The 26,315-nt window shown below is 40.3% G+C and overlaps 1 protein-coding gene across 1 annotated transcript in view; it reads left to right on the top strand.

The window, feature by feature from the left end:
• Positions 1-6,138: 6,138 nt before the first annotated feature.
• The window catches only part of FLT1 (fms-related tyrosine kinase 1), a 95,575-nt gene continuing 75,398 nt past the window's right edge, over positions 6,139-26,315 (top strand). Inside the window, 7 exon segments of the mRNA XM_009882830.1 lie at positions 6,139-6,183; positions 6,185-6,303; positions 6,601-6,821; positions 16,180-16,304; positions 22,270-22,432; positions 22,520-22,656; positions 24,192-24,366. Of these exon segments, the coding sequence (XP_009881132.1) occupies positions 6,139-6,183; positions 6,185-6,303; positions 6,601-6,821; positions 16,180-16,304; positions 22,270-22,432; positions 22,520-22,656; positions 24,192-24,366 (985 nt within the window).

The following is a 26,315-nucleotide window of genomic DNA, read 5'->3' as shown; positions in this document are numbered from 1 at the left end:
CCTGTGCCTGAGCACTAGAAACCCGGGCAACATAGGTGAAACGGGGCTATTGCTGCCATGGAGGGGCAAGAGTAGCTTCTTCCAGTAGCAGTTCTTCCGCGCCACCAGCAGTCACAGAAGTAGAAAGTGTCATTATCCAGAGTCATCCCTTTTCCCTTTAGCCCTGTGGCAGGACAAGGTCAGACTTTTGCCTTTCCGGCAGGAAAAAAATTCAAATTTTTTTCCAACCGTCACTCAGATTTTGAGATGATTCTGCCTAGAAGTTTTCTTGTCTTACAAATGCAAGTATTGATGCTGATGAGAATCTCAGTGTTGATTAAACTAGGAGGACCTGTTGGTCAATATTTCTCCTTATGGTCAGATGTAAATCAAAACTTTAAATGGTTCTTCAGACTTGACCACAAATTCCTTTTTCTCTCTCTCCTTTTTTTTTCCGAGTGATGTGGTGTGATGATGTAACTGGAATTATTATGGATAAGTACAACTGTTTGTCTAAAAAAAAAAGTGATGTTTACTCACAGAATGGCCTGAAGTACCTTTAGAAGAGTTGGTAATACAGTAGCTTGCCAAGAAGAGCTTTGAAATAAAGAAAACTACCAAAACAGATTTCCTTATAAAATGGAGTAAAGCTGTGTGCCCCATATGAGGTTAGCTGGTGGCCATGTTCTGGCTAAGATGCTGCTGCAGATGAGGGTCAGCTCACTTTCACTGGAGACGCACTGAAGGTCAATCCACTGGGTACTGCCATGCTCCTAAGCAATCGCAGAATCTGGCCAAATTGCTCATTAGCTGCATGTATGTGGGTATTCCCATTCCCTTCAACGGATGACTCCTAAGGAAGTGCTCATAAGCAAGAGTGAAGTCGTGGGCTGTATTTGAACTGAACCACCTGTGTTTTAAGGAGCACAAAGAGGTGAAGACCCTATTAAGAAATCATGTGCGCTCTCTTTCCATTTAAGGAGTGTCCTGTAGAAAATACATTTTTGCGTGTTTGAATCAGGAGGAAATGGTATCTGATGGTAAGAAACACAAAGGGTCAGTTATGTTTGACAAGTCTTAAAACACATGCAAATCCAACAGTGACTGAAACAATTACTTCATGATGGATCACTTTATTGCCCACAGATGGGACTTTAAACCCAGAAGGTCAGATTCTTTGTATACACTGAAGTCGCAAAGATAAACTGATCATTCTCCTTAACCTCTCATTGTGCAGGTGAAAAAAGATTAGTCAACATGTTCAGGATAACCGGAGTGGCTGGAAGACAGTCACTCAGCCTCGAATTATGAAAAAGATGTTAAAAGTAAAGGCTACCAAACCTGTTAGCTTCAAGGAAATTTCTAATAACTTCTAATATCATATGTTGGTTTTTTTTAACTAGGCCATAGAGCTAGCTCTTGCGTTTACTTCCTTTAGTCCAGGGTAACAGAAACTAAAGTGTGTAAAGGAAAATTTAAAAGTAGAAGCTGGAAAAATCAGAATGGAGACAATAATCCAAAATGTAGTCTCAATTTTGAGCTCAGCAGATCTATCCTTTTAAGAGAAATTGAGGTTTAGCTGAAATAAGTGGAAGATTGATCATGTCGGCATAGTTACTCAAATGTCTGTAGAAGTGAACTGACACATCTTATTGGAAAAATACATGGATGTTCATTTATTTTATTTTTTTTTTTTTTAATTGCTTGTAATCAGTGGTTTTGGTTAACAGGTAATTCAAATTTTTGTTTACTTCATTCAGGAAGAGCATTGTCTTTTTTGCAAGGCAAAAAATAATTGAAGAAAGTTTAATCTTTTGCTTCTTTGCAAATTACAGATTATATGCTCTCCTTTCTCTAAAAAAAAAAATATGTGTCCTTCCCTTATTTTAGACAGAATGGCTAACTTTTTCAATCTCAATTAATGTTTGCTCATTAATTAAGCACCCCTGTTGACTGACTTTCACATGTATCTAATAAGCCTTCCGAAACAAATAGAATATGCCCAAAAAATCACCCCTCTCCCTATGGGAGGAGATTCCTCAGTTATCAGGATTAATTAGTTCTCTTGTTGTCACATGAAAAGAAGTTGCACCCCCCAATGTAGGTCAGTGTGAGGGTAGGCTGCTGACGGTCGCTTAGTGACAGGCACAATGATAAGTGAACGTGTCCTGTTGAGCCATGACCCTTCAGAAAAGACAGTGTCAAGTAAAATGCCCAGAGAAGGTACATAGAAGGCATAATCCGCTTCTAAATATTGACAGTAGGAATTTCCCTGCTATTCTCCTTCCTTTTTCTTTTCTGGTAAACATGTCAAACTCTATTGCGTTTGTATTCTGCATCAGTTTTGAAGCGTTTAAAAATGTAAGGAAGCTAATGACCCATGAATAGATAGGATGTCAAATAAAGCTATTTTTCTTCAAGAGTTAGCATCTTGCTGGTAAAAGCATTGTCTCACATACTTGCAAAAGCAACAACGTTGGCTAGAAATAGGATCTTTTACTTCAGCTTTTTGTGAGTGAAAAACTAAATGAATGAATAGCTAACAAATCTGATATATCATGCCAAATACATTGATGTTAGCTCTTGAATATTAATATGATTAACTACTGGAGTTAAGTGTCTAAAATGTACTTGGAATCAATGATGAAACTCTGGCTTATATCAATGGGAGCAAAGTTAGACAAACACTAAGCACTCTGTAAGGTTCCACCCACAATATTTACAAATACTGTGGTGTCTTTCAGATATACGTAATACGTGTAAAAGGGCAAAAGCTTGAATATGTATCCAGTATATCTGGGTTTCTTTTTTGCATGCAGGATGGGGTGAAAAGGACTGTTATTTTGGTTTGTTTGGGTTTGTTTTTTTTTCATTTAATTTTAATAACTCTGAGGCAGATCTTCTGACATTCAGGCTTCCAGGCTGTCTTGTTTTGTACGCTTGAGTTAAGATAGATCTTGAGAATACCACGTGGACGTCTTTGCTTATATACCCATAGAGTTACCGAGAGAAAAGTTCGTAACATTTATAATGTTTGCTTCTCCTTTACCTTTGGAAAACTTTGAAAACAAGAGCAGCCCACGTTCCCAGGGCTGGTCTCCTGGTCCCGGCATGGGCCAGGCGTGGGCATGGTGCTGCCTGGTTGGCTTTGCTCCCGGGCAGGGTGCCGGTGCCGAGCAAATCTGAGCACTCAGCACTGCAGTCATGACCAGGCACTGCAGACTTGCTCTCCTGCCTTGCTCTTGGCGCTTGTCATTCACATGGGTTTTCCACCTTTCCTTCAGTTTTAACTGGAAGCAACCTACATGTTGCTCTCTAGCAACTGGGTTGAGAGTTGCAACTCTAGCAGCTGGGCTTTGATCCCGTTGGGTTCCTCTGGCAGACCATTCATGGTGGTTTTTTCATACGTATTTAACTGTTTGTAAACACTGTTGTGTGCTTTCAGCTTTTCTAGAGGCAAAACCAAGGAGCAGTTCAGGGAAGGTTGGGGCCAGGTTCCCCCCTGAAGTAAGGAACAAGATTCATAAAGCTGGATATAAGCACTGCCTTCTTGGGAGATCATCTGAGCCTCCAGTTCTGGGATGACAAGAGAAATATGAATACCATCAGGAACATGGTGGTTTCACGCAACCGTCAGATTGTTTAGTTGGAGGACATTGACAAACCCTCTCAACCAAAGTGCCTGGGTCGCTCTTCACAGAAGCTGCCTCAGCTCTTGTAATGTCTTATCTCAGTCTGTAAGTGTTTAGCTTTGGGGATGTTATTTCAGAACTGCAAATGAGTAGACTCATAGACCATAAGCATCTGTGGGAGACTATCCCATAAAAGCATGGTGCGCAATTTGGCAGACCCAGCATTTCAGAGTTGAGATCCTTAAATGGTAGGTGAGAAAAATGTATGTTTGCAAGATGACACATAATGAATTGCTTTTTCAAAGATTTGGTGCATTTTTTTTCCTCCCCTTGTAATGGCTGGCAGCTTATATTCATTTCTAGTAAGAAGTATGGTTGTCTAGACAAATCGCAGAGGAAGTCTGTGTATTTGTACAGTATCACCATTCAAATTTCTGGTAATATTTGTGGTGCAGTTCAGAGGACCTAATTTTTCTGAAAACCTGTTATGCCCTTGCTTGAAGCCTGTTCAAGTCAGCTATAATTTAGTTTACATCTGTATTTAAGTGTACCCTTTAAATCTTCTTTTGAATAGGGATGGATGATAATATATACAGGAAAACTGCTGGAGCCACAGCTTAAATAAGATACACAGGTCTAAAAAGAGAGATGCAAATAAATGTAACTAACTTAAATTCCAAAGGTCAGTTAAAAGTTAGTTAACCCCTACAGTGTACATTTCCTGTATTGCTGAGGAAAAGAAACAGGTCTCTGAAGACCTCTAGCAAACAGTTTTGCAGACATAGTCAGCTATTTGGTTCTGTTCATGGATTGTGCTAGGTAGTCCCAGAAGGTGATTTAGGTCTCTTGTCTCCACCAATGTTGTAGAGAATCAGTAGGAAACACTTACTGACAAATGGAGCACTGCTGGCTCCTCAAAAATTTTTCTTTCCCTTTTGCACAAAATCCTTGTACTTTTAGTATCTCTCTCCAAAAAGGGATACTTGGCTTCTAGGCCTTTCTCAGACTGGAGGAGTTCAAGTCCACATCTCAGAACAAAGTTTTGCTGTTCAACCACTCATCTGAGGCTACATCTGCTGCTGGATTTGGAGCAGCCATTGACTTTGGAGGGTTTATACAGTTGAAATTCAGTCGCCAATCTCAGCTGAAGTTGGTGTCCTAAAGTTCCTTCTATAGTCAATGAAAGAGGGAGGCCTTTCCAGTGGGTGATTCATAGCAGCCAAAAAAAGGTTCATATATTTCTACTATGTTTGGTGCATACAGCTGTTCATATCTGGCTGTGGCAGGGACCTCTTACAAGGGCTTAAAATAGCTAAACTGAAGCTGTACTTGACTGTGTTCTAGTGGGAAATTCACATTGCCCTCATTTACTTGATGTTGCTTTTCTCATATGTTGACAAAGAAATACTTTCTCTTAGAGTAAAATGATCTGGGATAGTCTCGGCTCCTCTCTCACAAGACTGAAATCTTCATAAATTGCCCTCAGGGCCAGATTTAGACTTAAACTGGTTTTCAGTTTTAACTGTTTCAAAATATTTGCTTGTTTTGTTCCTAGCTTCTGGAACACTTTGCTGTCAGTGTGAGGGCAATGGGGTGGATCAAGGACTGTTTCTTCTGCAAGGCATGCACTTCTGTCTGCTTGCCATGAAAGCTTTTGTGGCCATAGGCTGTTATGGGGCAAAGAGAAAAATTTACGCCTTTCCAGCACTTGCTGGCTTGATGCGAGGTTAGGTGCTGTGTTCCTCTAACCTTCTGACCATGGGACTTTTTCATGGACTTCTTGCCTTCACATGGCCTGTGAGAAGCCTGCTTTGATGTTTTCAAGCATCCTAAGCCACCTCATGTTATACTGACACCCAGGGCTTCACCCATACCCTAATGGTCTGGCCACGAGTTGGGCCACGCTGGCAGGCTTGCTTTCTCAGTGAGGAGCAAATCTGTTCTGGAGGGTGCCTTGAACTTATTCTCAGAATTTATTGTAGAGCTGTCCAGTTACCTTTTGACACCACTTCACTGGTAGGAAGCCTGCAGCTAGTGAGGGACCGTAGGTAACAGTGCTGTGACCTTCAGTCAGGAAGGGAAGATCCTTAATCCCCTTTCATTCCTTCCAAAGCTGTTCCAGCTTTGCAGCAAGCTGTTTGAGTAAGAGTTCAGTATCTTAGAGGTCAATATGTGGCTCTTGCCATGGAAGTTGCTGACTTTTGCCCTTCCCATTGAAGAGGCTGCCATGGTGGTGTTTCCTAAGGAAATGCAGCCAGCAGTGCTTGAGGGCACGCTTCCTTGGTTAGATGTGTAGCCACAAGGTCCTGAACTTTCTTCACGGTACGCTCAGTGAACAGTCTGAGAGCAAAGTCATTGACCAAAACATGTATAGCTTTCATTTCTGCTTTCTTTCCTGAGTAATTCTCATGGAAGATTTTACAAGTCCTGAGTCAGGAGAGCAGGATTATGCTCTGAGCAAAAGAGTATGTGCGGTAATTGGGACATCCCCTTTTCTTTGCTTTCCCCTTCCAGTATAACATCATAAATGTGAGTGGATTGGGAACAGGATGATTTGTCATTGTTAATGTTTTTTTTTTTTCTTTGTTTTTCTAGGATCTAGTTCAGGATCAAAATTAAAAGTTCCCGAGCTGAGCATAAATGGCACGCAGCACGTTGTTCAAGCAGGCCAGACTTTAAATCTCACCTGCAGGTAACCAGCTGAGTTGGTGTCTGATAATTTGGCTGGGGGTTCATACACCTGACACTTTCTTTTTTTTGTAACTGAAATTAGAAAAAAATGAAACCTTATGTTGTGGGGAAAGGTGGGGAGTGAACTTCAATGGCAATTGTTTAACAGTTCTTTGTTGTTTCTGTTGTTGTTTTTGGAAAACAAGATAAAAGAGAACCCCAGAAATAGCCTGATATAATAAAAAAGAAAGCTTGGGAACTGGAGCTATATAATTGCAGCCCAACATAATTGTTTCTGCTTCCTTATCTGTATTTGCAGGGGGGAAATGGTTCATTCATGGTCTTTGCCTGAAACTCTAAGTAAGGATAGCAAAAGGCTGAAAGTAATTAAATATGCCTGTGGAAGGAATGGGAAGCAGTCCTGCAGCAGCCTGACCTTGAGCAGAACTCAAGCAAGTGACACGGGAAACTATAGCTGCAAATACCCAACGAGTCCAGCGAAAAAGAAGAAGGAATCTACAGTCTATGTATTTATTAACGGTAAGATTACATTTTTTAACACTGCTTGGTACTTGCGCTTCAATACAGCAAAAGGTATAAATAAGGCAGTTCGGCTGTGGTTAAATACAAGGTTTTGAATGATATTTTCAGCCTTGCAAAATGTCGTGATAATTTACCAATTAATGTATAACATCTGCTTCCGCAGAGCTTGCAAATACAAGTGCTAGTGTTTTATCTGTTAGGAAAAAAATGGAAAAAGAAGTTCCAATCCAACCAGTCTGCTAGAGTACATAGAACTCCACATGGAAGTAGACTAGAAGTAAATCTGTGAAATGGGTATCAGAGAAGTCATACCTTACAGAATCGGATGATGACTGATGAAAACCGTGTATCTGGTACAATGTCCACTTTAACCTGTCTGCGTAAGACTGTAGATTTCTAGGCAGCTGAAGGATGCCAAAGCTGTCTATCCAGATCACTGAATTACCTCATGCTGTAGAAAATTACTATTTGCATGTTAAGTCACATTCAAAAACGTACTCTGTAGTCCACACTACACAGATTGTAAAAACTTAGAATAAATGGAATCAAAGTAAACCCAGAATTATGTTCAGTGAACAAGTATTGTGTAATGTATGGGAAATGCTGGAACTGGGTCAGTTAGGCTGTAACAGAAATTGCTTTCTGATCCTGTTTTCTTCCAGGATATTAATCAGACACTTTTCAGAACAGTTGAATTCAATAGACACAATAATAAAAGAAGACATTATAAACACTTTAGGGATTTAATTTTATATTTTAGTTTTTCTTGATTTTTACAGAATGCAATCAACAGATTACTGTAAGATATCAGGATTCATAGATTTTGAAAGCCCATATTACAGAGAATGTGCAACTGGAAGTTTTCCAAATTATGTGTCTGCTGCTTCTAACGAGTTCACATTAGAGTGAATTAGCCTTTGTTTTCATTTCGTGACACAAAGAGTGGGACTGGTGCTGTGAAAAAGCAGAATAAAGTGGACTTCTCACTGCAGTGATAGAAAATAAGATAGCTCCCCTCATTATTGTGTGTTGGGTTTTTTTTGAGAACTATTGAATAATTTGTGCTGTTCATCCTGGTTTCCTTAATCTGAAACATACTGCAGAGTGTTTTTCTCACCCAACTATTTTTGTATAATTCACTGGCTATCCAACTACAGATGTGTCCATGGAAGCGTAACTAAAGTAAGTTATTCATTTAGTGACCAACGTTTCCTGCTGCTTAGGAAAACTTACAATTTTCTTGGATGACTTTTGCAAGTTTCCCATCATGAGACCTTCTTGAACTTCCCACCTTGGATGTCATGTTTATCTGAGATCTACCCACAATCCTCTCTGTTCACCACATGAGAAGAATAAGGATGGCTGTGACTGACTGAGAACTTCTCCACTAAACCCACTTTACGATAGAAGAGATTCATTTATGTTCTCTTGGTCTCTTTACCGTCTGAAGTCTTAATTTTTCTGGATCCTGAATTTTTACAAATGGAAGACACAACCAGTCTTTCTAACTCTTCGCTGCTTCCCAAGTTGCATGTAGCTTGCTTGCACCTGAAAGAGATCCTCAATTACATGTATGTGAACCAAGATTGCCTGTGTAACACACATGGTGATGGAGGAGAAACATATCATTGGAGAAATAGTTTTTGTACAGCCCCTTCCCCCCACAAAAATCAGTTAAGGAAGACTGCCTGAGTGTCTCGGTTTTGTTGATTTTTCAAGGACAGTCAGTCATTAAATGTTGATGTCGCTGTTGAAGGTAGGATTAGGTTGTGTTTCTCCTCCTACCTTACTTGCCGAAAAACGGTACAACATTTAATGGACAAACCTGTATCAAGCTTAGACCTCTTTGGCATCTTAATTTTCTGAATTTGAAAATCCTCTTGATTGAAAACCAATTTCTTAACATTTAAGTGTTGATTGTGTCCTAGTAAGCACATATGAGAGGTAGGGCAAACTACTGATAACGAGGGAAGCAGCAAGGTAACTGCTCATTTGATGCCTGTTGAAAGTGTCACTCTGCCCTAAGGTGGAGAAAGGTATATTAGTCCTCCAAAAACTTACAATTTCAGGAAGAATTGTTGAGTTGGTTGAAAAGAAACCAGATACCGAGTACCAAAACTCACCTTTTCTTATCAGTGTAGCATTAGCATTTGGAAAGAAAATACTTAAGGAATCTCTTGATATAAGGTCATTGTTTCTGTGAGCATGCATGAAATTCAACTATCTGGCTCAAGTGGGGGTGAGATGGGGATAACAAAATCCTCTGTGAAGACTCTCTTTCTTGACTTTAGTTTTATTTTAAATGAATTTATGGGTGCTTAGGAAATAAACATTTGTAAAATTTGGGTCCCTCCTAGTTTTGTATTGTTTCCTGTGGCAGGACGTTGTGTCAGTCCATTTCCCATATTAGCTTCATGTGGATCATGGAGGTGCCTGTTTCCCATGTCTTAGCATGCTGCAGATGAGAACAAATAGTTGCTATTTACAAACACAGAATCCGAATCAGGAAAGTTGATATTGTTTGTACGGGAAGTCATCACTTACTGTTTTTAAAATGTTATTCATTTCCGTAATTGGAGTGATACTGAATATGAACTGGGGTTTTTTTGTTGGGTTTTTTTTTTGTTGTTTTTGTTTTTTTTTTAATAAACCCAGTAAGTCCTTTGATTCAGTAATAAGTGTATGCTATGGCAGAAGATGAGCTTCCATAGACAAAACAAGATTGAAGATGATGAGTAGGAGACTGCAAGTCCCACGTGCCCCAGGGTGACTTGAAGCATTGCTGCGTTTGGGTGATCGAGAACAGGCAGGCTGGTGACATTTCTTTCAGGAGCTAGTCCTGACACCACCCTTCCTTCAGCTGGAGAGGTCACTACTGAGTTGCACAGGGGAGTGAGTGCACTGTGTGTGCCGCGGCAACTCTTGACCACACACAGCTCAGGAATTGAGACATCAAGCGAGGGAAATGAATTCTCTTAAGAGCCTTGGACTTTGCTCTAAGAAAACTGATGGCCTGACTTCCACCACGAGCCATGGGAAAAATCTGAAATGAAGCAAAGCCTCTTTGCCAATTTCTCCACTGTCTCGGACCAAAAGCTGCTCTGATCTTTGTTTTGTTATGCAACTGCAGCCTAGTAGTAAACCGGAAAGATTTGTAATGAATACTCAGTGCGTACATTGGAGTGAAGCACGGGGAATTTTCTGCTTGAAAAGAGATAATTATGGAATAAAGACATTTAAGAAACAACAAATTATCAGCAGGCTGTTTTGAAACCTATGTAGACTTCCCTGGGGACAGTGCTAATGAGTTTTCTTTATGCCTGCCTTTGTTTTGGTATCTCCAAGACATTCTTTTCCAGTTGCTGGAGCTCATTCACTTTCTTCAAAAATGTGTAGTTCTCTTCATTCTCTACTTTCATCATCTCTTGCCTTTGATCAATTGTTCCCATGGCATGACAGAGGAAAAGCATGTAAGTTCAATTACATTGATATATCAAGGTTAGATTTTTGCAAGAATTTAAACAAAGGTTGATTCAAGCTGGAGTGTTGCTACCTCCTGTGATGAAGACAGCTTGCAGCTATTGACATACAATGGTAATGTCTTAATTCTGCTGCAGCAGAGAATTCTTCTCTAAGCGAAGTTCTGCTTGGCTTTAGGGTATTAGCCCATTTCTTAGTCAATGTTCTTCCTCTCCTTGTCTCTCCTAACACTCCTGCTGTGCATGTCTTCTGACCACATACTTTTCCTTGCAAAATGAGATGTGTGTTGTTACTTCAATCAAGGGCCATTCAAAATACTCTGTTTTAAAATCAGACCTCTAGTCTGAGTCAGTTGTCTATTCTCTTTCTATACTTAACAGAGAGCAAAAGAACCTTCTGGTATGTGTTTCTCATCACCGACTTTACAAGGAATCTATAGAACAAGCTTAGATAGATGTCTTGCTTTGAGATGATTTAAGTCAGGTGAGACAAATGAGAGGTGGGTAATTAAAGGGAGAAGTCCCGAGAGTACTTGTATTCACCAATGTCTAGAATGTCAGACGTGTCCACTAGTGTTGGATATCTGGCTCGAGATGTGTCTCAGGTTGGAGAGCCCAAAATGAAGGGCGTTAGCATTAGTGAATGGTTGAAAATGCAAGCCTTCGAAGTGCGAAAGCATCTGGGGGTTTGAGTGCATTTTCAGACTCTAGAGTTGCATTCTGCAAGTGCTGAGCATGTGGTATCTCCTTGGGAGGGTCACTTGTTGACAGATAGTCGGATCCAGCCCCAGGACTGACATGGACTTAAGTTTTAGCTTGAATGGATTGACTCCTGTAAACCTAAAGGCGCTATGTTGCAGAACAGGGAGGGCATCCAAAGAAATCCCCCAAAAGGTCTCTTAAGATCAGAAGCATCAAAGTCAAAATGATTCAACAGGTGAAAAAAGCAGTAAGACAAAACACTCTGAAAGCTAGCAGAAAAGGAGATTTTCTTCTTTTCCTTTTTCTTATTCAGAAATAATGTACTGACAGAAGAACCTGCTGAGGCCTGGGAAACTCTTCCTCCCCTGTGCCTTTTTTCTGTCTTTGCTTTTGGCACAGTTTTAACGTATGAGCAGTACGGTTTTGGCTTACATTGTCAGCCTCAATAATATGATAGTGCTTCTGTTATGAAAAGGAAACTGGTTGAAATTAAACTATGCTACAGCTGTATCAAGTATGCAGACACATTTTTAGTGGCTAATGAGGTTCCTGTTACAAAACGGAGCCCTCTAGGACTTGCTGACGTCAATCACCTATAATTGCCCTGCTTTTGTCATTGCGTGTACATGGACCTCACATCATAGTACATTGTGTTGAGCGGTGCATGTGTGGATGCCTTGGCAGCATCAAAGGCTATGCACTAAGCCCTCTAAGGTCCTTCTTCCTCACCAGGGCTTATAGCTCCTACTGAAACAAAAAGACATTTCCAAGATGAACCATCACAAGGGAGGGACACATCTGAGAAAGGTTTCCCAATGTCCATTAGTCTTTCTAGAGATTGCTTTCTGAACATAGTAATTGCTCTAGTGTGCATTTCCTGGCTAATGTGGGTAAGAGTATTTTTCCTTAAGAGTTTTAACTGTGTTTTATATGTGTTATGGACCTAGGTTGATGAGAGCATAGTATAACTAGCCGCAAAGGAAAACAAACAAACTCTGCCTAAAGATCACTGTACAATTATGTTAGCATTGCTTTGGGTCTGAATGTGCTCCAGATATAAAATATTCCCCTCTTTTTTCTTCTTTTTTTTTTTTTTTTTTCCCCTGGACTTCAGTGATTATTAATTTATGTCTCAAGTCTTTCTTCAAGGTTTACAAATCATTTGAATTTGAAGAGTACTATTTTAGAGGACAACAAGAGTCAGGAGTGGGAAAGCTGTTCCTGCAGATGTGTTGTGCTTCCAGACATAGAAAATGGGATTATTTTTTTTCTTAAGGAGCATAGACACCTACATGTGAGCAGGCTGAATAGGTGCCTTTCCTAGGGCATAATTCGTCTCATGGTAAAACAAACTTCTAAAACAAGTCAGAGGAGTCCTACGGCAGAATACCCCTTTCTCCCCAGTGGCAACACTAACAGTTTGGGCACCTACCTCAGTGAGAGATGTCTGTGTTTTAGATGTGTAAGTGAGATGAGAGCCAGTCTTGGCGTGCAAGGTTCTCCTCCAATTACTTCTGAACAGCCCTACTAATTTAGCTGGGGTAAATAAAGTTAGTTAGGGTGAGTCCCTTCAACTGAAAGGGGAATTTGGCAGTTGTCCCATTAATTTTAATGAAGTTTGCATGTCTGTACTTTAATAAAGACTTTGGTCCTCTACATGTGCATGAGGGAAAAAGTGTTATGTGAGTGTGAGGAAACTGTTTTGGCTCTTTTAGCCTGAAAAAAATCTTAACGATGAGCCAAGTGTAAGTAGGTATTTTGGAAGAACTTCAGAGGACAAACTTTCAGAGATTTCAAGGAGCTCAGACTTTCCTGTAGAGACTTTTCTTCTTGCAAATGTATGTGTAATTACTCTGACTTGCATAGCTCAGATTATTAAAAACAAAACAAACCTAAGAACAGTAGCTGAAGCCTGTGGAAATAAAGAACCTCTCCATCTTTTCTGAATTTGGCATTTCAGTGTTGGCTAATTTAGTTGTTTGTGCAAACCCCATAAATAGCCTAGACAAGTTACTGATACCAGACATAATATTGCTTGTGTTAAGTCTCTTATCAAGTTTGTATCTGGCTGCCAACCAGCTTAATAAAAAGCTTCTATTTATGTTCTTTAACAATATAGCAAGTGACCTTCATGGATTTTGTGATTTCATGAATGCTTTTTGTGGTTTCATGTTGATTGTAATGGAGAGATATTGTGAGGAACACGGTCAAACCAGCACAGAGTCATTAGTTCCAGGCACAATTTAAAAATACACTAAACTTGCTTTTAAAGTAACCTTTAGCATATGCAAATATTCTGGCTGTCCACCTTTCATTTTGCTACCTTGGCAGGCAGGTCTGAAGAAAAAAAAAGACAACAAACAAAACAAAACAAAAAACTCAAAAAACAAGGTCAATCCTCTTAGATCTTCCATTCCAAATCCCGATGGAGCTGAATGTGTAACTTGGATGTGGTCTTCAAGATAGGTCAATCTGTGATGTTCCTTTTATGTGTAGAGATTTCTGAACATAAAAGTGAGTGAAGCTGGCCCAGAAGACCGCTGGCAGGAGGTTAGGTCGTCCCACATGCGCTGCCAGTCAGCTGGTCAGGCAAGGATGGCGTTTACCTGCCCTCAGGAAGGAACTGGGAGGAAGTATAGCAGAAGCCACTGGCAATAGGTAGGGCTATGATGGGAGGGAAAGAAGAACAAAAAAAAGAAGCAAGGAGTGCTATTATTTGGGGGACAGAAGGGTTCCACGTCATTGGCATACCCTGCCAACATGGCATAACCTGCCCTGGGGCTGCTGTGGGTTTCAGCTTTGCCTGATCCAGGCTGGTAGACCCTGCATCAGATTCTGGTCTTGAGGCACCGAGAGTATCCCCTTATGGCCATTATGACGGAAGGAGAATAAAATCAAAGGGAATCAGGAAAAGCCTCCACACTCATTATGAAAACAAAACTGTGCTAGGAAACATGATGCGTATTTCTTCTAATCAAAAGCAGGAAGACATTTGGAGCACTTGGGGCCATCGATTGCCCTCTGGCCCATGGCGGAAGTCCCCGGTGATGTCAATGAGAGCTCTGCACGCGAATAGCGGGGGCACGGAGACGCCTTGGCGTACCACTGTAGGGAGTATACCAAGAAAGGCTGTGACTGAGCTTTAAAGCCTACCAAGAGCAGCCAGGGCGTTTAGTTGACTTTTATGGAGCACTTCATTGACTTCTCCAGGCGCGAACGTGCATTTCCATTGAAGAAGAAGGAAAAAAAGGCAAACGTGGTGTTTTGTGCTTGTTTCCTGTCCCTGCCTTCGTATGGACAGGAATCCTGCAAGGTCTGAGCTGCACAGCCCCCACTGCCTCAATATTGGCATCAGTCAGTGGTGACACTGTGTCTGCAGACAGCTCCGGTAGTCCCCAGAACAACTCTTCCTCACACTTGTAATGATCTGGAGATTATGATACAGGAAACTGCTTTGCAAAGCTTGCTGGTTTTGGGCAGGAGCTCTTAATTTTGTGACAAAGATGAACGAGTCTTCGGGGAGTAGTAAATCCGTTTGGCTGGTGATGTTAAGGGGCAGGTGACCTCTTCTGTGGCTGCAGCCCCTGAAACAAAAAAGGTTCTTTTCACGGTGCTACAAACAGGTTCATTCTTGGTCTTTCCTTGAATCATACTGCAGAGGAAACGTTAGCCTAACAAGTCCTTCGGGTATTTTTTTATTACATATGCATCCTCTATTACTCATAAGTTCCTTTTGCGACCTCAGTGGACATTTAACACCTATTATTAAATAAAGCATTGCGGCTTTTATTTCAGAAAGTTTGTGTAACGGTTTCATTAAACCTCTTTAGGAAAAAAATTTCCATATCCTGGGGTACATTTGAGATACTCTGCCTTAGGATTCTCCCCAGTATAAATTAGAGTAGAATTTGCTTCTCTTCCTGTTTGATGTAAAAATATTATTGCATGTAATAAGAAAAGAAGATCCTAAGGGCAGAACAGTTTTATGACACTGGGAAGTGCAGATCATACTTTTGAAAGAAAAGCAAAAGTAACGTATTGGAAGAACTACTAGAGTGAACATAGGTCAACAAGCAGAAGTCTGGGACCAGAACACTTGAATAAAGTATTACAATTTGAGGTTTTATGAGGGCTCAGTTCTTGCTAGCTTTACTCATTTCTTATCCAAGGAATATTTCCGTTGTTATTTGTAAGATTGTTTTTGACGAAGTGAAAATAATAGGTTTTGCCTGAAAAAACACTGGAACTGTAGATAAGCAAGGAATTAAGATCCGAATGTTCCGCTTTTTAAAGAGTTAAACCCCAAACCTTATGTGAATTTTGAGGTAGTCTTTCTGCAATGTGAGTCAAACCGAACCTTCAGATCTGAACACCTGCAAAGAAGATTTGGAGCCAGAGCCTGTGGCTTGAGCCCCTCTTTGTTAAGCGGTCCAAACAATAGCAGCAGCAATGTTCCCTGTTCCCAGCGCAAGCTATTTATGACAATGCCCTTTGTTAAAGGGATTGTTCGAGGGACGGTAAATTACTCTGCCAAGCTTTAGTTATTGAGTCGAACGGAATGAATGTTTTCCTGGCATTTTCATTTACCTTGTCACTTACAAAAGAGACATATAGGTATTGTGATAGTGGGAAGGAGAAGAATAATTAACTCTTGGTAGTCTGTATTCTCAGGGTTGAGAATACAGCTGGATTATCACAGTAGATGCTTTCTCCTGGTGAAGTCAGTGTGAGTTTTTTCCATCAATTTCCTTGCAGAGAGCAGCAGTGTGTCCTGTTTAGGGGTTTCCTGATAAGTGAATTTCAGTCACTTCCCATCAAATTATTTCTCCTGGTGATAATAAAATAGAAATGCCCCGAAATAAGAAACACACCTCTCAACAGTAGAGGTGATGCTATAATGGGAAAAAACGTACTTTAACTCTCCTGGATTTTAAAGGAGATACCGAAGTACTGCTATTGATATTGAGTGAAAAATATATTCTCAAATATTCAATAATATTTTACTAAACTTGTTGAGACAAAAGTGAGCAGAAGAGTGATTTGAGGACTTTGTCTATCTTATGTTATGGACAGGGTTAGTCAGTTCTTTCAAGACTGTATGCACCATTACAATTTCCATACACTGTCTTAAGAATTCAGATACTAATGTTTGTTTGTTTTTTTTTTTCTTGCAGATGCAGGCAATCCATTTGTAGAGATGCACAGTGATATACCCAAAATAATACACATGACGGTGGGAAGAGAAATGATTATTCCGTGCAGAGTCACAGCACCAGATATTGCTGTTACTTTAAAAAAGGTACCTCAATCCAAGCATGCTATGAAGGTCTTATTGTGGATGATGCTTTTTGTGTTTGTTTGTTCATTTACAACTATTGTAATGCTTTTGAAATATTTCAACAATTCAGTATTTCTTAAACAAGGTTTCTGGGTGTCGGTGTGTTTAGGAATATTCCAACCCTGGAGGCTTCATCTCATATCTCGCAGAAGGGCTTCATCAAATCTCTTAGACTGGATAGGATTTTTCTGAAGAAACTTAAACTTTTCATGCCATTTTATTGAATTTTCACTGACAAAGGTTTCTTAAGACCAGGAAGGAGTTTCTTGTTAGGAGAAGAGATTTCCTCCCACCTCTTCCCCTGCCCTTCCTCCCCTTTCCTCTTCTGTCCTCTGGAACTGCCGGTAAGTGCAGTCCCTGGAGGCTTGCTGGGGCTGTACAAGGATCTCAGCAAGCCTTTGCCCTACCTCACGCCCACCAGCGACTTTGCTGCTTCCTTTTCCATATAGAGCACTTATCGTCAGGCAGGGGATGGCTTCGATTGTGGGGGCAGTTTTAGAAAATCTAGACATTTTTCGTGTTTTGGGGAAACCATTTCTTTCCTAGATTCCTTGAGAGTTACACGAACAGCTCACTGACCTGTAAGTCTGTAGTAAAGTGATTGGTATCAAGACAAAAGAATGGTGCTTCTTTTTATAAATTTCCTTTCATTGGCTTAAAAATTAGGTGGAGGTGCCAGTGATGTTTTGCAGGGGGAGGTCTGTACGTAGTGCATAAATGTTTGTCATTGCAACGTGGAAAATAAATTTGTCTTTTTATGGAATAACATGCAATTGCCAAACAATATCACTGTAAGATGCTTATCTAGATCAATACAAGTCTTTGATTCCTCTTAGGCTATAGAGTTTTACACCAGCCACAGGTTTGATTTTGTGTTTTAACTTAACCCTAGAGGTTTACAAACTCTATCCAACACTGCTTTGTTAAAATAGATACTGATTTTGCCTCGTGCTTTCCACTTATTAAATCACATGAAAGAAAAGAAAATGCAGAGAAAAGAAAGTAATCTGACCTAGAACGTTACCGTAGCTGTGCATACGCACATGTTTCTCCTGCAAGAAGTGTGCCAGCGGTGGATGATGCACAAGATTCTGTGGCTATAGAATTAAAAGTAGATGAGGCTTGGATTTCCATAGGGTGGATGTTGTGAAGTGGAAACTTATTTAGGCACTGTATTGTCGCATCTGAAATCTCAGCATATTAAAATTCTAACTGAGAAAATTTCTGTCAGGTTTCTCTCTTGTTATACAATATAAAAATATCTTTTTTTCTCCCTATTTGGAGAAGATCGAGACATATCTACTCTCTTTTTTCATATCAACTTGCCTTTAGCTTGGGGTTGTGGTGTAAGATGCATCTTTACACCATCAAAACCAGATGTAATACTCTGCGAAGGAGAAAGAGGAGGTCGAGCCAAGTCTTGGAAGAAAGGATTGGTTGCTTACATGTTTTGCATTCCAGGAAAAATAAATGTGTTCCCTAATTCATCCCAGAATTTCCTGAAGTATGTAAGCTACAATGCATTACATCATATCTTACTTTATTTATCATCTGTGACACCCATGTATGAAGATTCCAGCAAGTTTTTGCTCACATAGCAATTAAGAGATGTGTTAAATGCATTTCACAGCTGCAGGCAAACTCCTTCTGGAGTTTGGCAAAAGCTCTTCTGTGTTTTCCATTTAGTAATAAAGGAAGAAGTCAGTGTCCCCATAATGCAGTCCTCTGGAGCTGGAAAGAAAATCCCAGCATTAGAGTCGTTGGACTCAGCATTCTATATTGCCAGGAAGTCAAAATACAGAATATTTTTTTGGTAATCTCTCTCTTCTGAAAGGACTCTTTGGGACACTTGCATGAGCACTATTTTGTTCCTGTGCAGCGCTGCTTCTTATTTTCAGTGGACCAATGTGGGAAAGGTTTATTGTCCATCTTCAACACTACAGATAATTTTTTTACTAAATCTGCATCTTTACCTTAGTAAACCCTTTTGAGATATTATGTTGCTCTAACTTCCAGGCTGAAGATCTGTACAAATTGTATTCTATAGCATGGCAATCATATAAAGCATAGAAGGAGTCTTAGAAATCAAGAAGCTAATAAAACAGGGATCAGGAAATGGGGATGGAGCTTTTAATTCCTTCAGGTCCTGTTATAACCTATAACTGCAACAGCTGATGGCCCTTTCTCGTCTTCGTCTTATGAAGACCTGTGAAATCAATTGATAGTTTTGATCTAATGCTTAATAGGCAGATATCCAGAATCTCTGAAACGGTCATTCCTATCAATATGATCCTGGCAGACTCATTCAAGATCCCTAAAATAAGATAAACCACATTGCAACTAAGGTATGCGCTTCTCTTGCCTCTTCGTTTGCTCTTATCTTGCTGAACAGAGAAAGCAACAACTTTTGGTACAATGGTTTGATGCCTCTGTTTACTCTCCTTTGACATTCACAGGAATAGAGGTAAATAAGCTTCAGCATAAGGAATAAAAAGAGGAAAAAAACCCCAAGGGTGTTGAGAGTCACACACCTGAACAGTCTGAATCCTTAATAATGCCCCCTCAACCTTCCCAAATTGATGGAAGGGGAAACAGGAAAGAAAAGACAAGCATTCAAAACTCTAATGTACATTTTTACTATACTTTCAGCTGCCTCTTTCCAATACAATCTGCCTCTGGAGACGTGGAGAACCACAGCTTGACTGTATACTCTTGACCATATGTATATACCCAAAACCTTGTGGTAGCACTGTGTTAATGCCAGCGGGTACCAAAAAGGTTCAGTGGTTGGTGCTGAGCAAAGAAGGAGGCACAGCCTATACCAAAAGAAACGGAAGTCTAGTTTGAAATAAAGTACAAAGAAGGTAAAAGGCCGAGACTGCACTGGCAGCCGCAGCGATGTGGTTCATGCAGATAAGTATGTAGACAGTAAATTCCATGTTTACTGCAGCTGTCACAACAAATTGATTCTTTGAATGCCTCTGACTATCTGCTGGTACCCATCTGTAAGCTATTATTTTAGCTGGATTTATCCTCTGCTGCTTCAGTGGAAATCTCACTGTTCCAGCCCCGTGCTTCTTCACAGGTTTTCTGCTTCTCTCTGTGATGACCAAACGCCAAGTTTTTTGTCAAGGCCCTGAACTACATTGGCTCTGCTCTGTGTGTGGGATGGACCAGGTGACCTGTAGACATCCCCTCCAACCTACATTATTTTGTGATTCTTGGATCCTTTGTCCTGTACCATCCATGGAGTGATCATCATGGTGACAATGCTGTGTCTCTAGGTGGTGGCCTGGAAGCTGGTTTGGGGCAGAGAAAAGCAACTGGGCTTTTCTGAGAGTGGGAAACAGGTCATGTGAATCAGTGGGTTTGGGAGAGGAGAACAGTGTGGAGGAGAGCTGGGTAAGAAACGGAAGCAAGTAAGGACAGAGGGTAGAGCTATGAAGGGCCATGAGGGTGAGCACCAGCCACCACCCTTTGTCTCTTCTGAGACAAAATCCTGGTGTTTCCTCCTTCTGAAAGGGACTTGTTGCAGTAGCTTGTTTCCCCGACTTAGTCAGAGACCAACTATGTCACAGTGGTCTTCTGCTAGTCATAGACTTGAGTTTTCTAAAGTATTCTGTAGAGTAAACTAAAAATGTCAATTTATGCTTTTGTGTGTGAAAGTGTACAACTTTTTAGTCTCAAAACTGCAAAAAGCTACAGCAAAAGGATGTAGCTCTAGCTATTTTTGAGGGGCGTCAGACGAGTAAACTGTGCAGGCAAAGATTTGCCTCCAGGGCAGGTGAGTCTGTTGGGTATATAGACAACCAACAACATTCGGTGTCGCAAAAACAGATCATATTTATGAGCACTTTATTTCCCAGAGCCCAACACTTCCTGGGTGTTTGGTGACTTTCCCATTCCTGGAGTAAGGCTAATACCAATTCAATAATCCATCAATTAACTAATTAACGTGAAGCGAATGGATTCCCTGAGAAATGTCAGTCTGGGGAGGCTCTGAGGCTCTGACTTGACTCTTTCTTCATGGTATATATGAAAACCTACAGAGGAATATACCCAGAAATAGTTTGATTTCCACCAAAGCAGCAAGGGGATAAATCCAGTTGAAGCCCTTGAAAGCACAACCATGAACTAGTTAAACAAAAGCTTGAATATTTGTTTTATTTAGAACAGAAATGGCAACAGAGCTCTTAAGAGTCCAAGATATTGTTGAATGGTAGCCAGCAGGCTGTAATGAAATGGGCTTTGCTTGTGTGTGTGTGTGTAACACACTTCCCCTGTGATTTGCATGCTTATTATAGCGTCTTATCAGCTGTTGTAAAGATAAGGAATTCTACCACAGCATTTTGTGCTCTGTAATTATTGTTCGTTTTGATTCATCATGCATTTCTGTTAGAGGAAATGGCATGAGATGAGTGGAGGTGATGTCAAAGGCAGCTTTCGGCGTGTGCTGAGCATGCAGCATTGAGGGTGCTGTGTTTTGGAGAGGCGCTGTGCCACGCAGGAAGGTGCCAGGCAGCCGTGCTTCCCTCAGACTCTGGCAGCCACCCATGCTGGCTTTGGCCATAGGAAGGGGAGGGCTGGCCAGCTTAGAAGTCCTCTGCTGAAACAAAGGGGAAGAAAAGGTGAGACTGGGTGCGCAGGGAGAGGTGATGGGCTGCAAGGTGCCTAGTTGACCCCAAGGTCTTTGCTTAGGGCAGTAATTCACTCAAACTCTGCTATGTGGCATCTTTAAAAATATGTTATTTTTACCATAAAACCAGGCTTTATAAAAGTAGAGTCACATCCAGGCTTTGTACTCACGGCTGATCTCTGTGTTATCCAAATGGTGGCATTTATTCCATTGATAAGGTGTAACAATGATGTGAAAACAAGAGGTCTTGTCTGAGCTTTAGTGCCTATGTCATGCTTTGCCTTTCTGGGGTTTTCCTGATACCTTATTAAAATAAGACTTAAAACTCAAAGGATCCTAATGTAAAGTTTAATTTGTACTGCTGACAAAGTGAACCCTTGATCCCACGTGGCATTACTTTAGTCTGTATTAGATTTCAGGTCTTAAGTTTAAAAACACTTGATGGCTTTACACGAATTACTTGTTGGGTCCTCAACTTCTGAGGGATTTAGAAGTGCCAAATTTTTAAAATGTGCTGAGTACTTTTTCTGTGGAAATGTGATGTATTTAGTGTTTCAAGATGTCCTTTCAAAATCTCTAGTCAATATAGCTTTCCTCATTCAGTATGATCAGTAGTTCTCAATAAAAATGCACAAAATGCCCAAGGAAGCTTTGTGGCTTTAAAATTTGCAATTTGCACTTCCTCTTGTATGTAATGACTTAGAGATGTGTGTTCTGTCCTGTCAGCTTTGGAACAGCCATTCATGTCCTTAAGCTTTTTGGTTTGGTTTTTTTTTTAAAAACGGCCCAGTTCTTTAGACAACATAAACGTGAGAAGCATCAGATTGAATCCTGGCAGGAATTTGTTAAAGGCATGAAATGACAGCAAATTAAGTCTATTTGTCACCTCCATTGAAAAATGTGTATTTGTGTCTCAGTGGTGAAACCAGGATACTTAATTGCAAAGATTCGCCAAGATGAGCACTTTAGCTGCCAACCAGGAGCCAACAGAATAGCAGTCCAAGCACTGAGGCTAATGATAGTGTCAATCTATTGTATCATAAATTACATCCTGTTATAAATAATGAAATCTTGGAAACAAATAAAACATTCACATTCTTCACCCAGATTTTTCCTCTATTTTGTGATGAAAACGTGACTTGAAAAATCTGCATAATTAAATGTCATCCTTTCTACTTTGATTGGCATTTTTTAGGGTGTTTTTTTCCCCATTTCTTTCTATTAGGCTGTTTTGATTAGAGAGTGGCGTGAGGGTGAGCTGTTTTTATGATGCATGTTTGACACTTCCAGATTCCACGAGAAACCCTAATTCCTGATGGCAAGACAATAATCTGGGACAGCATGAAAGGCTTCAGAATACCTAAGGCAACCTACAGATTCATAGGGCTCCTGAGCTGTGAGACAACCGTCGGCGGGCACAAGTACAGCACAAAGTACCTAACACACCGAGAAAGTAAGTACTCCTCTCCACTCCCCATCCTTCAGAAAGCACTCTGCCCTGGTGACGCTATTCACTTTTCTTTCTCTTCATCACGTGCAGCCAACACAATTTTTGATGTTCAGTTAAGCACCCCGCGTCTTGTCAAGTTGCTGAAAGGAGACAGCCTGGCAATTAACTGCACTGTCACCGCAGCCTGGAACACCAGAGTGCAGATGACGTGGACTTATCCTGGAGAGGTGAGTGCTGTGGTTGAAATGAAGAATCCGGGTGTTTCCCATAGATCACGTTGCATCTAGCATCCTGGCAGGAATTTTGCCTCGAAATGCTTGCCGTGGTTTGCATTCCACCGTTTTGACCCTTGCTGACATGTCTTTAGAGGTTTCTTTTTTTTTTTTTTTTCTTGTGCTTAATTGAATAAGTAAACATGTTTACACAATGTAGTCCACTTATATTGCATAATTGCAAGCAAACACTATAGAGTTGTTTCGTCCCTGCGAGCTTCTTTTCAACTTGGAAAAACAGTAGAAATTTATCACCCAGTCCCAGGCAGGGACTCTCTCTTGTGACAGAAAAGTTTTCAGTGAGGCTGTCTTTCTCAACACATTCATTACAAAGACTGGCAGACAGTCAGGCACCCAACTCGAGCATGTTTAGAAAAGATATTTTGATTTAGCTAGCCAAAATCTCATTTGTTAAGTGTCACATGAACAATCCTCTTGTTTTGACAACTACAGGAATGATCTTGAATGTGCTTCTCCTCCCCCTGCGTTGGGAGCATCCTCATAAATATTTGTCGCTTACAGAATAACTGCCAGGGAGTCCGTGTAAAGCTGATAAGAAATTTGACATTAGTTTAAGGTTTACAACTCCCATTCCTTTCATGTCAGTTTGATTTATGCTGATGATTCAAGTCAAGATCATTTATTATGTCACTCATTGTGCCTAATCACAAGCTAAAATTATGATTACATTATATAGGGAAGATTAATGCAATCATTTCTTGCATGTTGTAGCCATTTTTTCTTGACGTTTTTTCACCTCAGAAATAAACAACTTAGCAACAAGAAATACTCTAAATATATTATATTGCTCATTGCTGTCTTACCAAGCCCTAACTGGGCACCACGTTTGTGAAATTCTACTTTGTTGTTGTTTGGATGGTAACTGGAGGGTGCTCAGTGTTTATAAGACACCAAAGATGTCCTGGGTTAAATAAACTTTGAGGCCAAAGGCTGAGGGGGAGTTGCAGGAAATAACTCCTCAGACTCACATTATCTCCAGTTCCACCCTGTTATTCCCTTGCCAAATCTAGTGCCTTTTCCGTCTATAGTGTTTCCAGAATTCTCCCCTTCTTGTCTTAATGCCCTCTTCTTCTATATGTCTGCTGCCTATGGACACTGAATCCAGGCACCAAACTATGTGGCAGTGGCTCCTGGGATTTTTACAAGCGATGCCGGACAAGGAGCAACGGGGACCTGGGCATGTTGTTATGGCAAGCCATACAGAAAAGATGATCTTCATCCGGAAAGAATTAGTTTGGATGCTACAACAGCTTTGGTGAAGATAGGAATGAATTGCCATATAATGTTCCTTGTAATTTTTATTGTTGACCTTCTGGAAATGTTACGTGTTTTTTGCATGTCTGTGCTGTACAGAGGGATCTGGGTTTTTTTTATTAAGGTATGGTGACAGTACAGAAAAAAACCCAATCTTAATAATCATGAAAAATTGGTTTGATTGAGCTCTTTCTTGTTCATTTTTGCTTTTATAGGCAAGGAAGAGAGGTTCTGTAATGCAGCGCATTGACCAGAAGAATACAGAAGCCAATATTTTTTACAGTATCCTTGTTGTTGACAAAGTGCGCGATATTGATAAAGGCCAGTATACCTGCCATGTGAAGAGCGGGCCATCAATCAAAGCTGTTAACACAACGGTCATTGTTTACGGTAAGAAATGTTGCAGATTTGTGGCATACCAACTGCTCATGTACCAAGTTCAGTCATACGATTGCTTGAAACAAAGTGGAAGTTAATTTATAGCAAGTTCATTATTGGTAGAAAAAGGAGGGAGATATGAGAGAATATGTGCCTTTTCTTCCATGACTGTTTTGTATTGCTGGGAGTAGACATGTTAATGTTCAGGTAGATCACTCTTGTCTGCTAAATACTGTGATAACCCTGTCCTCAGACAGTTCTGGCAGAGGCAATCAGTTAAACCATAGTTTGCAAAAAAACCCAATGTACAAGCTGAATATAAGTAGAAGAATCCCACTTCCTCTTCTATGGTACTTATTTTTGTTTTCAATGAAAAATAAAGAAGAAATAGATACACTAGCTCTACGCAGAGCAGCTAGCTGTTAGACTGTTCCAAAAAAAATGAAACAAGCACAAGATACTGCAACTCATTAATGTGGTTTTACAGTGGGAGACTTAAATGAGTTCCCTGGGATCTGCCTGGGCCTTCTCTGAGATCTGGAAATTTCCGGTGTTATTTTAAATTTATTTGAATTAGTATTTTTGTGCATTGGGACTCTAGGAGAAGCTACCTTCTTTGTGGCATTCTGTTACTGTTAGGACTATCCAGGATCTTTGGAGCATCATTGGTATTAAAGATCAAGCAGTTGGTGGGTGTCTTCTACAACAGATGTCTTGTGCTCAGAATATCGATTTATTCCATATTTTCAGTGGTCTACCTTTTCTCTCTCATCTGGATGTGTGGACTAAGCACCCCATGTTGGTATTCTTAGTATTTCTGTCCATTTTCTCAGTTGGGTTAAGTCACTGGGACCATAGGATGAATCATGATATCCACTCATTGTATTCTTAAACAGATAATCCTGACACTGTAAGAAACCGAGTTTTAGATTAAAATTAGTCAGAGAAGCTGGAACTGTTGAAGCTAGCGTGTAAGCGCTTACTCACATAAGTCTCAGATGGGCAGCAGTCCCACCTATGAGATACCCATATTAGAAAGAGCCTGTGTGAATAAGAGCTTGCAGAATCAGGGTTGTGTCTTTAAGTTTAACCTGACTTGTGCAATTAAACTACTGATTTGTCTTGTGCATGTTATTTTCAATGTATGTGGCAAGCGTGATTAAATATTGCACTTGTTTATAGATATCCAACACCCTTAGGCAGTCCATTATGTGAGTAAATATTGCACCGCAGGTACCTTCAAAAGGACACTCAAACAATTTTTCATGTTTTGAACCATGTATTTTTCTTGAGTGCATTTTGGAAAAAACAAATTTTTTTCAATATATTGTATGAATACTCTGTTTTATTGCCTCTGGTTAAACCCATCAACTTGCCAGAGAGTTTGAAATACGGGACAGTACAACTGGAAAAGAACAAATTCCAGCAGGTTGAGATTGTTCCAAAGAAGTGATAAAGATTTGTTTGTTTGATGAAACAGCTGTTTATCGACGATACAGCAAGTTTACGCCTTTTCCTTTGCTGTTTCTCTGAAGATCCCTTAAATCCTCTCTGGCAGAATATTTTCTTTTGGAACATTCATTGATCCTACGCCTTTAGTGGTGGAGAGGTCATCTGCTCATGTAGTTCAGTTTCCCATGTACCACGAACGACCTTATTTATTTTGTGTTGAAACCAGTGCCGTTTTCCCTGACTGAAGCACAATATGGATTTTGGCTAGAGCATCTCTTCTCCAGGCAGATTCATGGCCTGGGAACTGTATCTCAGTTTCTTGTATATTTGTGGTGGTATTCTCTATATTTTATAGATCTCTAGGAGGTTAGGTTTTATTCTTGTTGTTGCCATGTGTCAACACCAAAATTATTAAAGACCATTTTTATTTGGATTCCTCTTCTCTTTAATAGAACAAGTCTTTTTGCAGGTTGCAAATCAGTAATATAGGTGTGCTCTTTTTCTTTGTT

The sequence above is a fragment of the Charadrius vociferus genome, unplaced genomic scaffold (assembly GCF_000708025.1).
Source record: "Charadrius vociferus isolate BGI_N301 unplaced genomic scaffold, ASM70802v2 scaffold93, whole genome shotgun sequence".
Taxonomy (NCBI): Eukaryota; Metazoa; Chordata; class Aves; order Charadriiformes; family Charadriidae; genus Charadrius; species Charadrius vociferus.
This window is presented reverse-complemented; position numbering and strand designations above follow the sequence as displayed.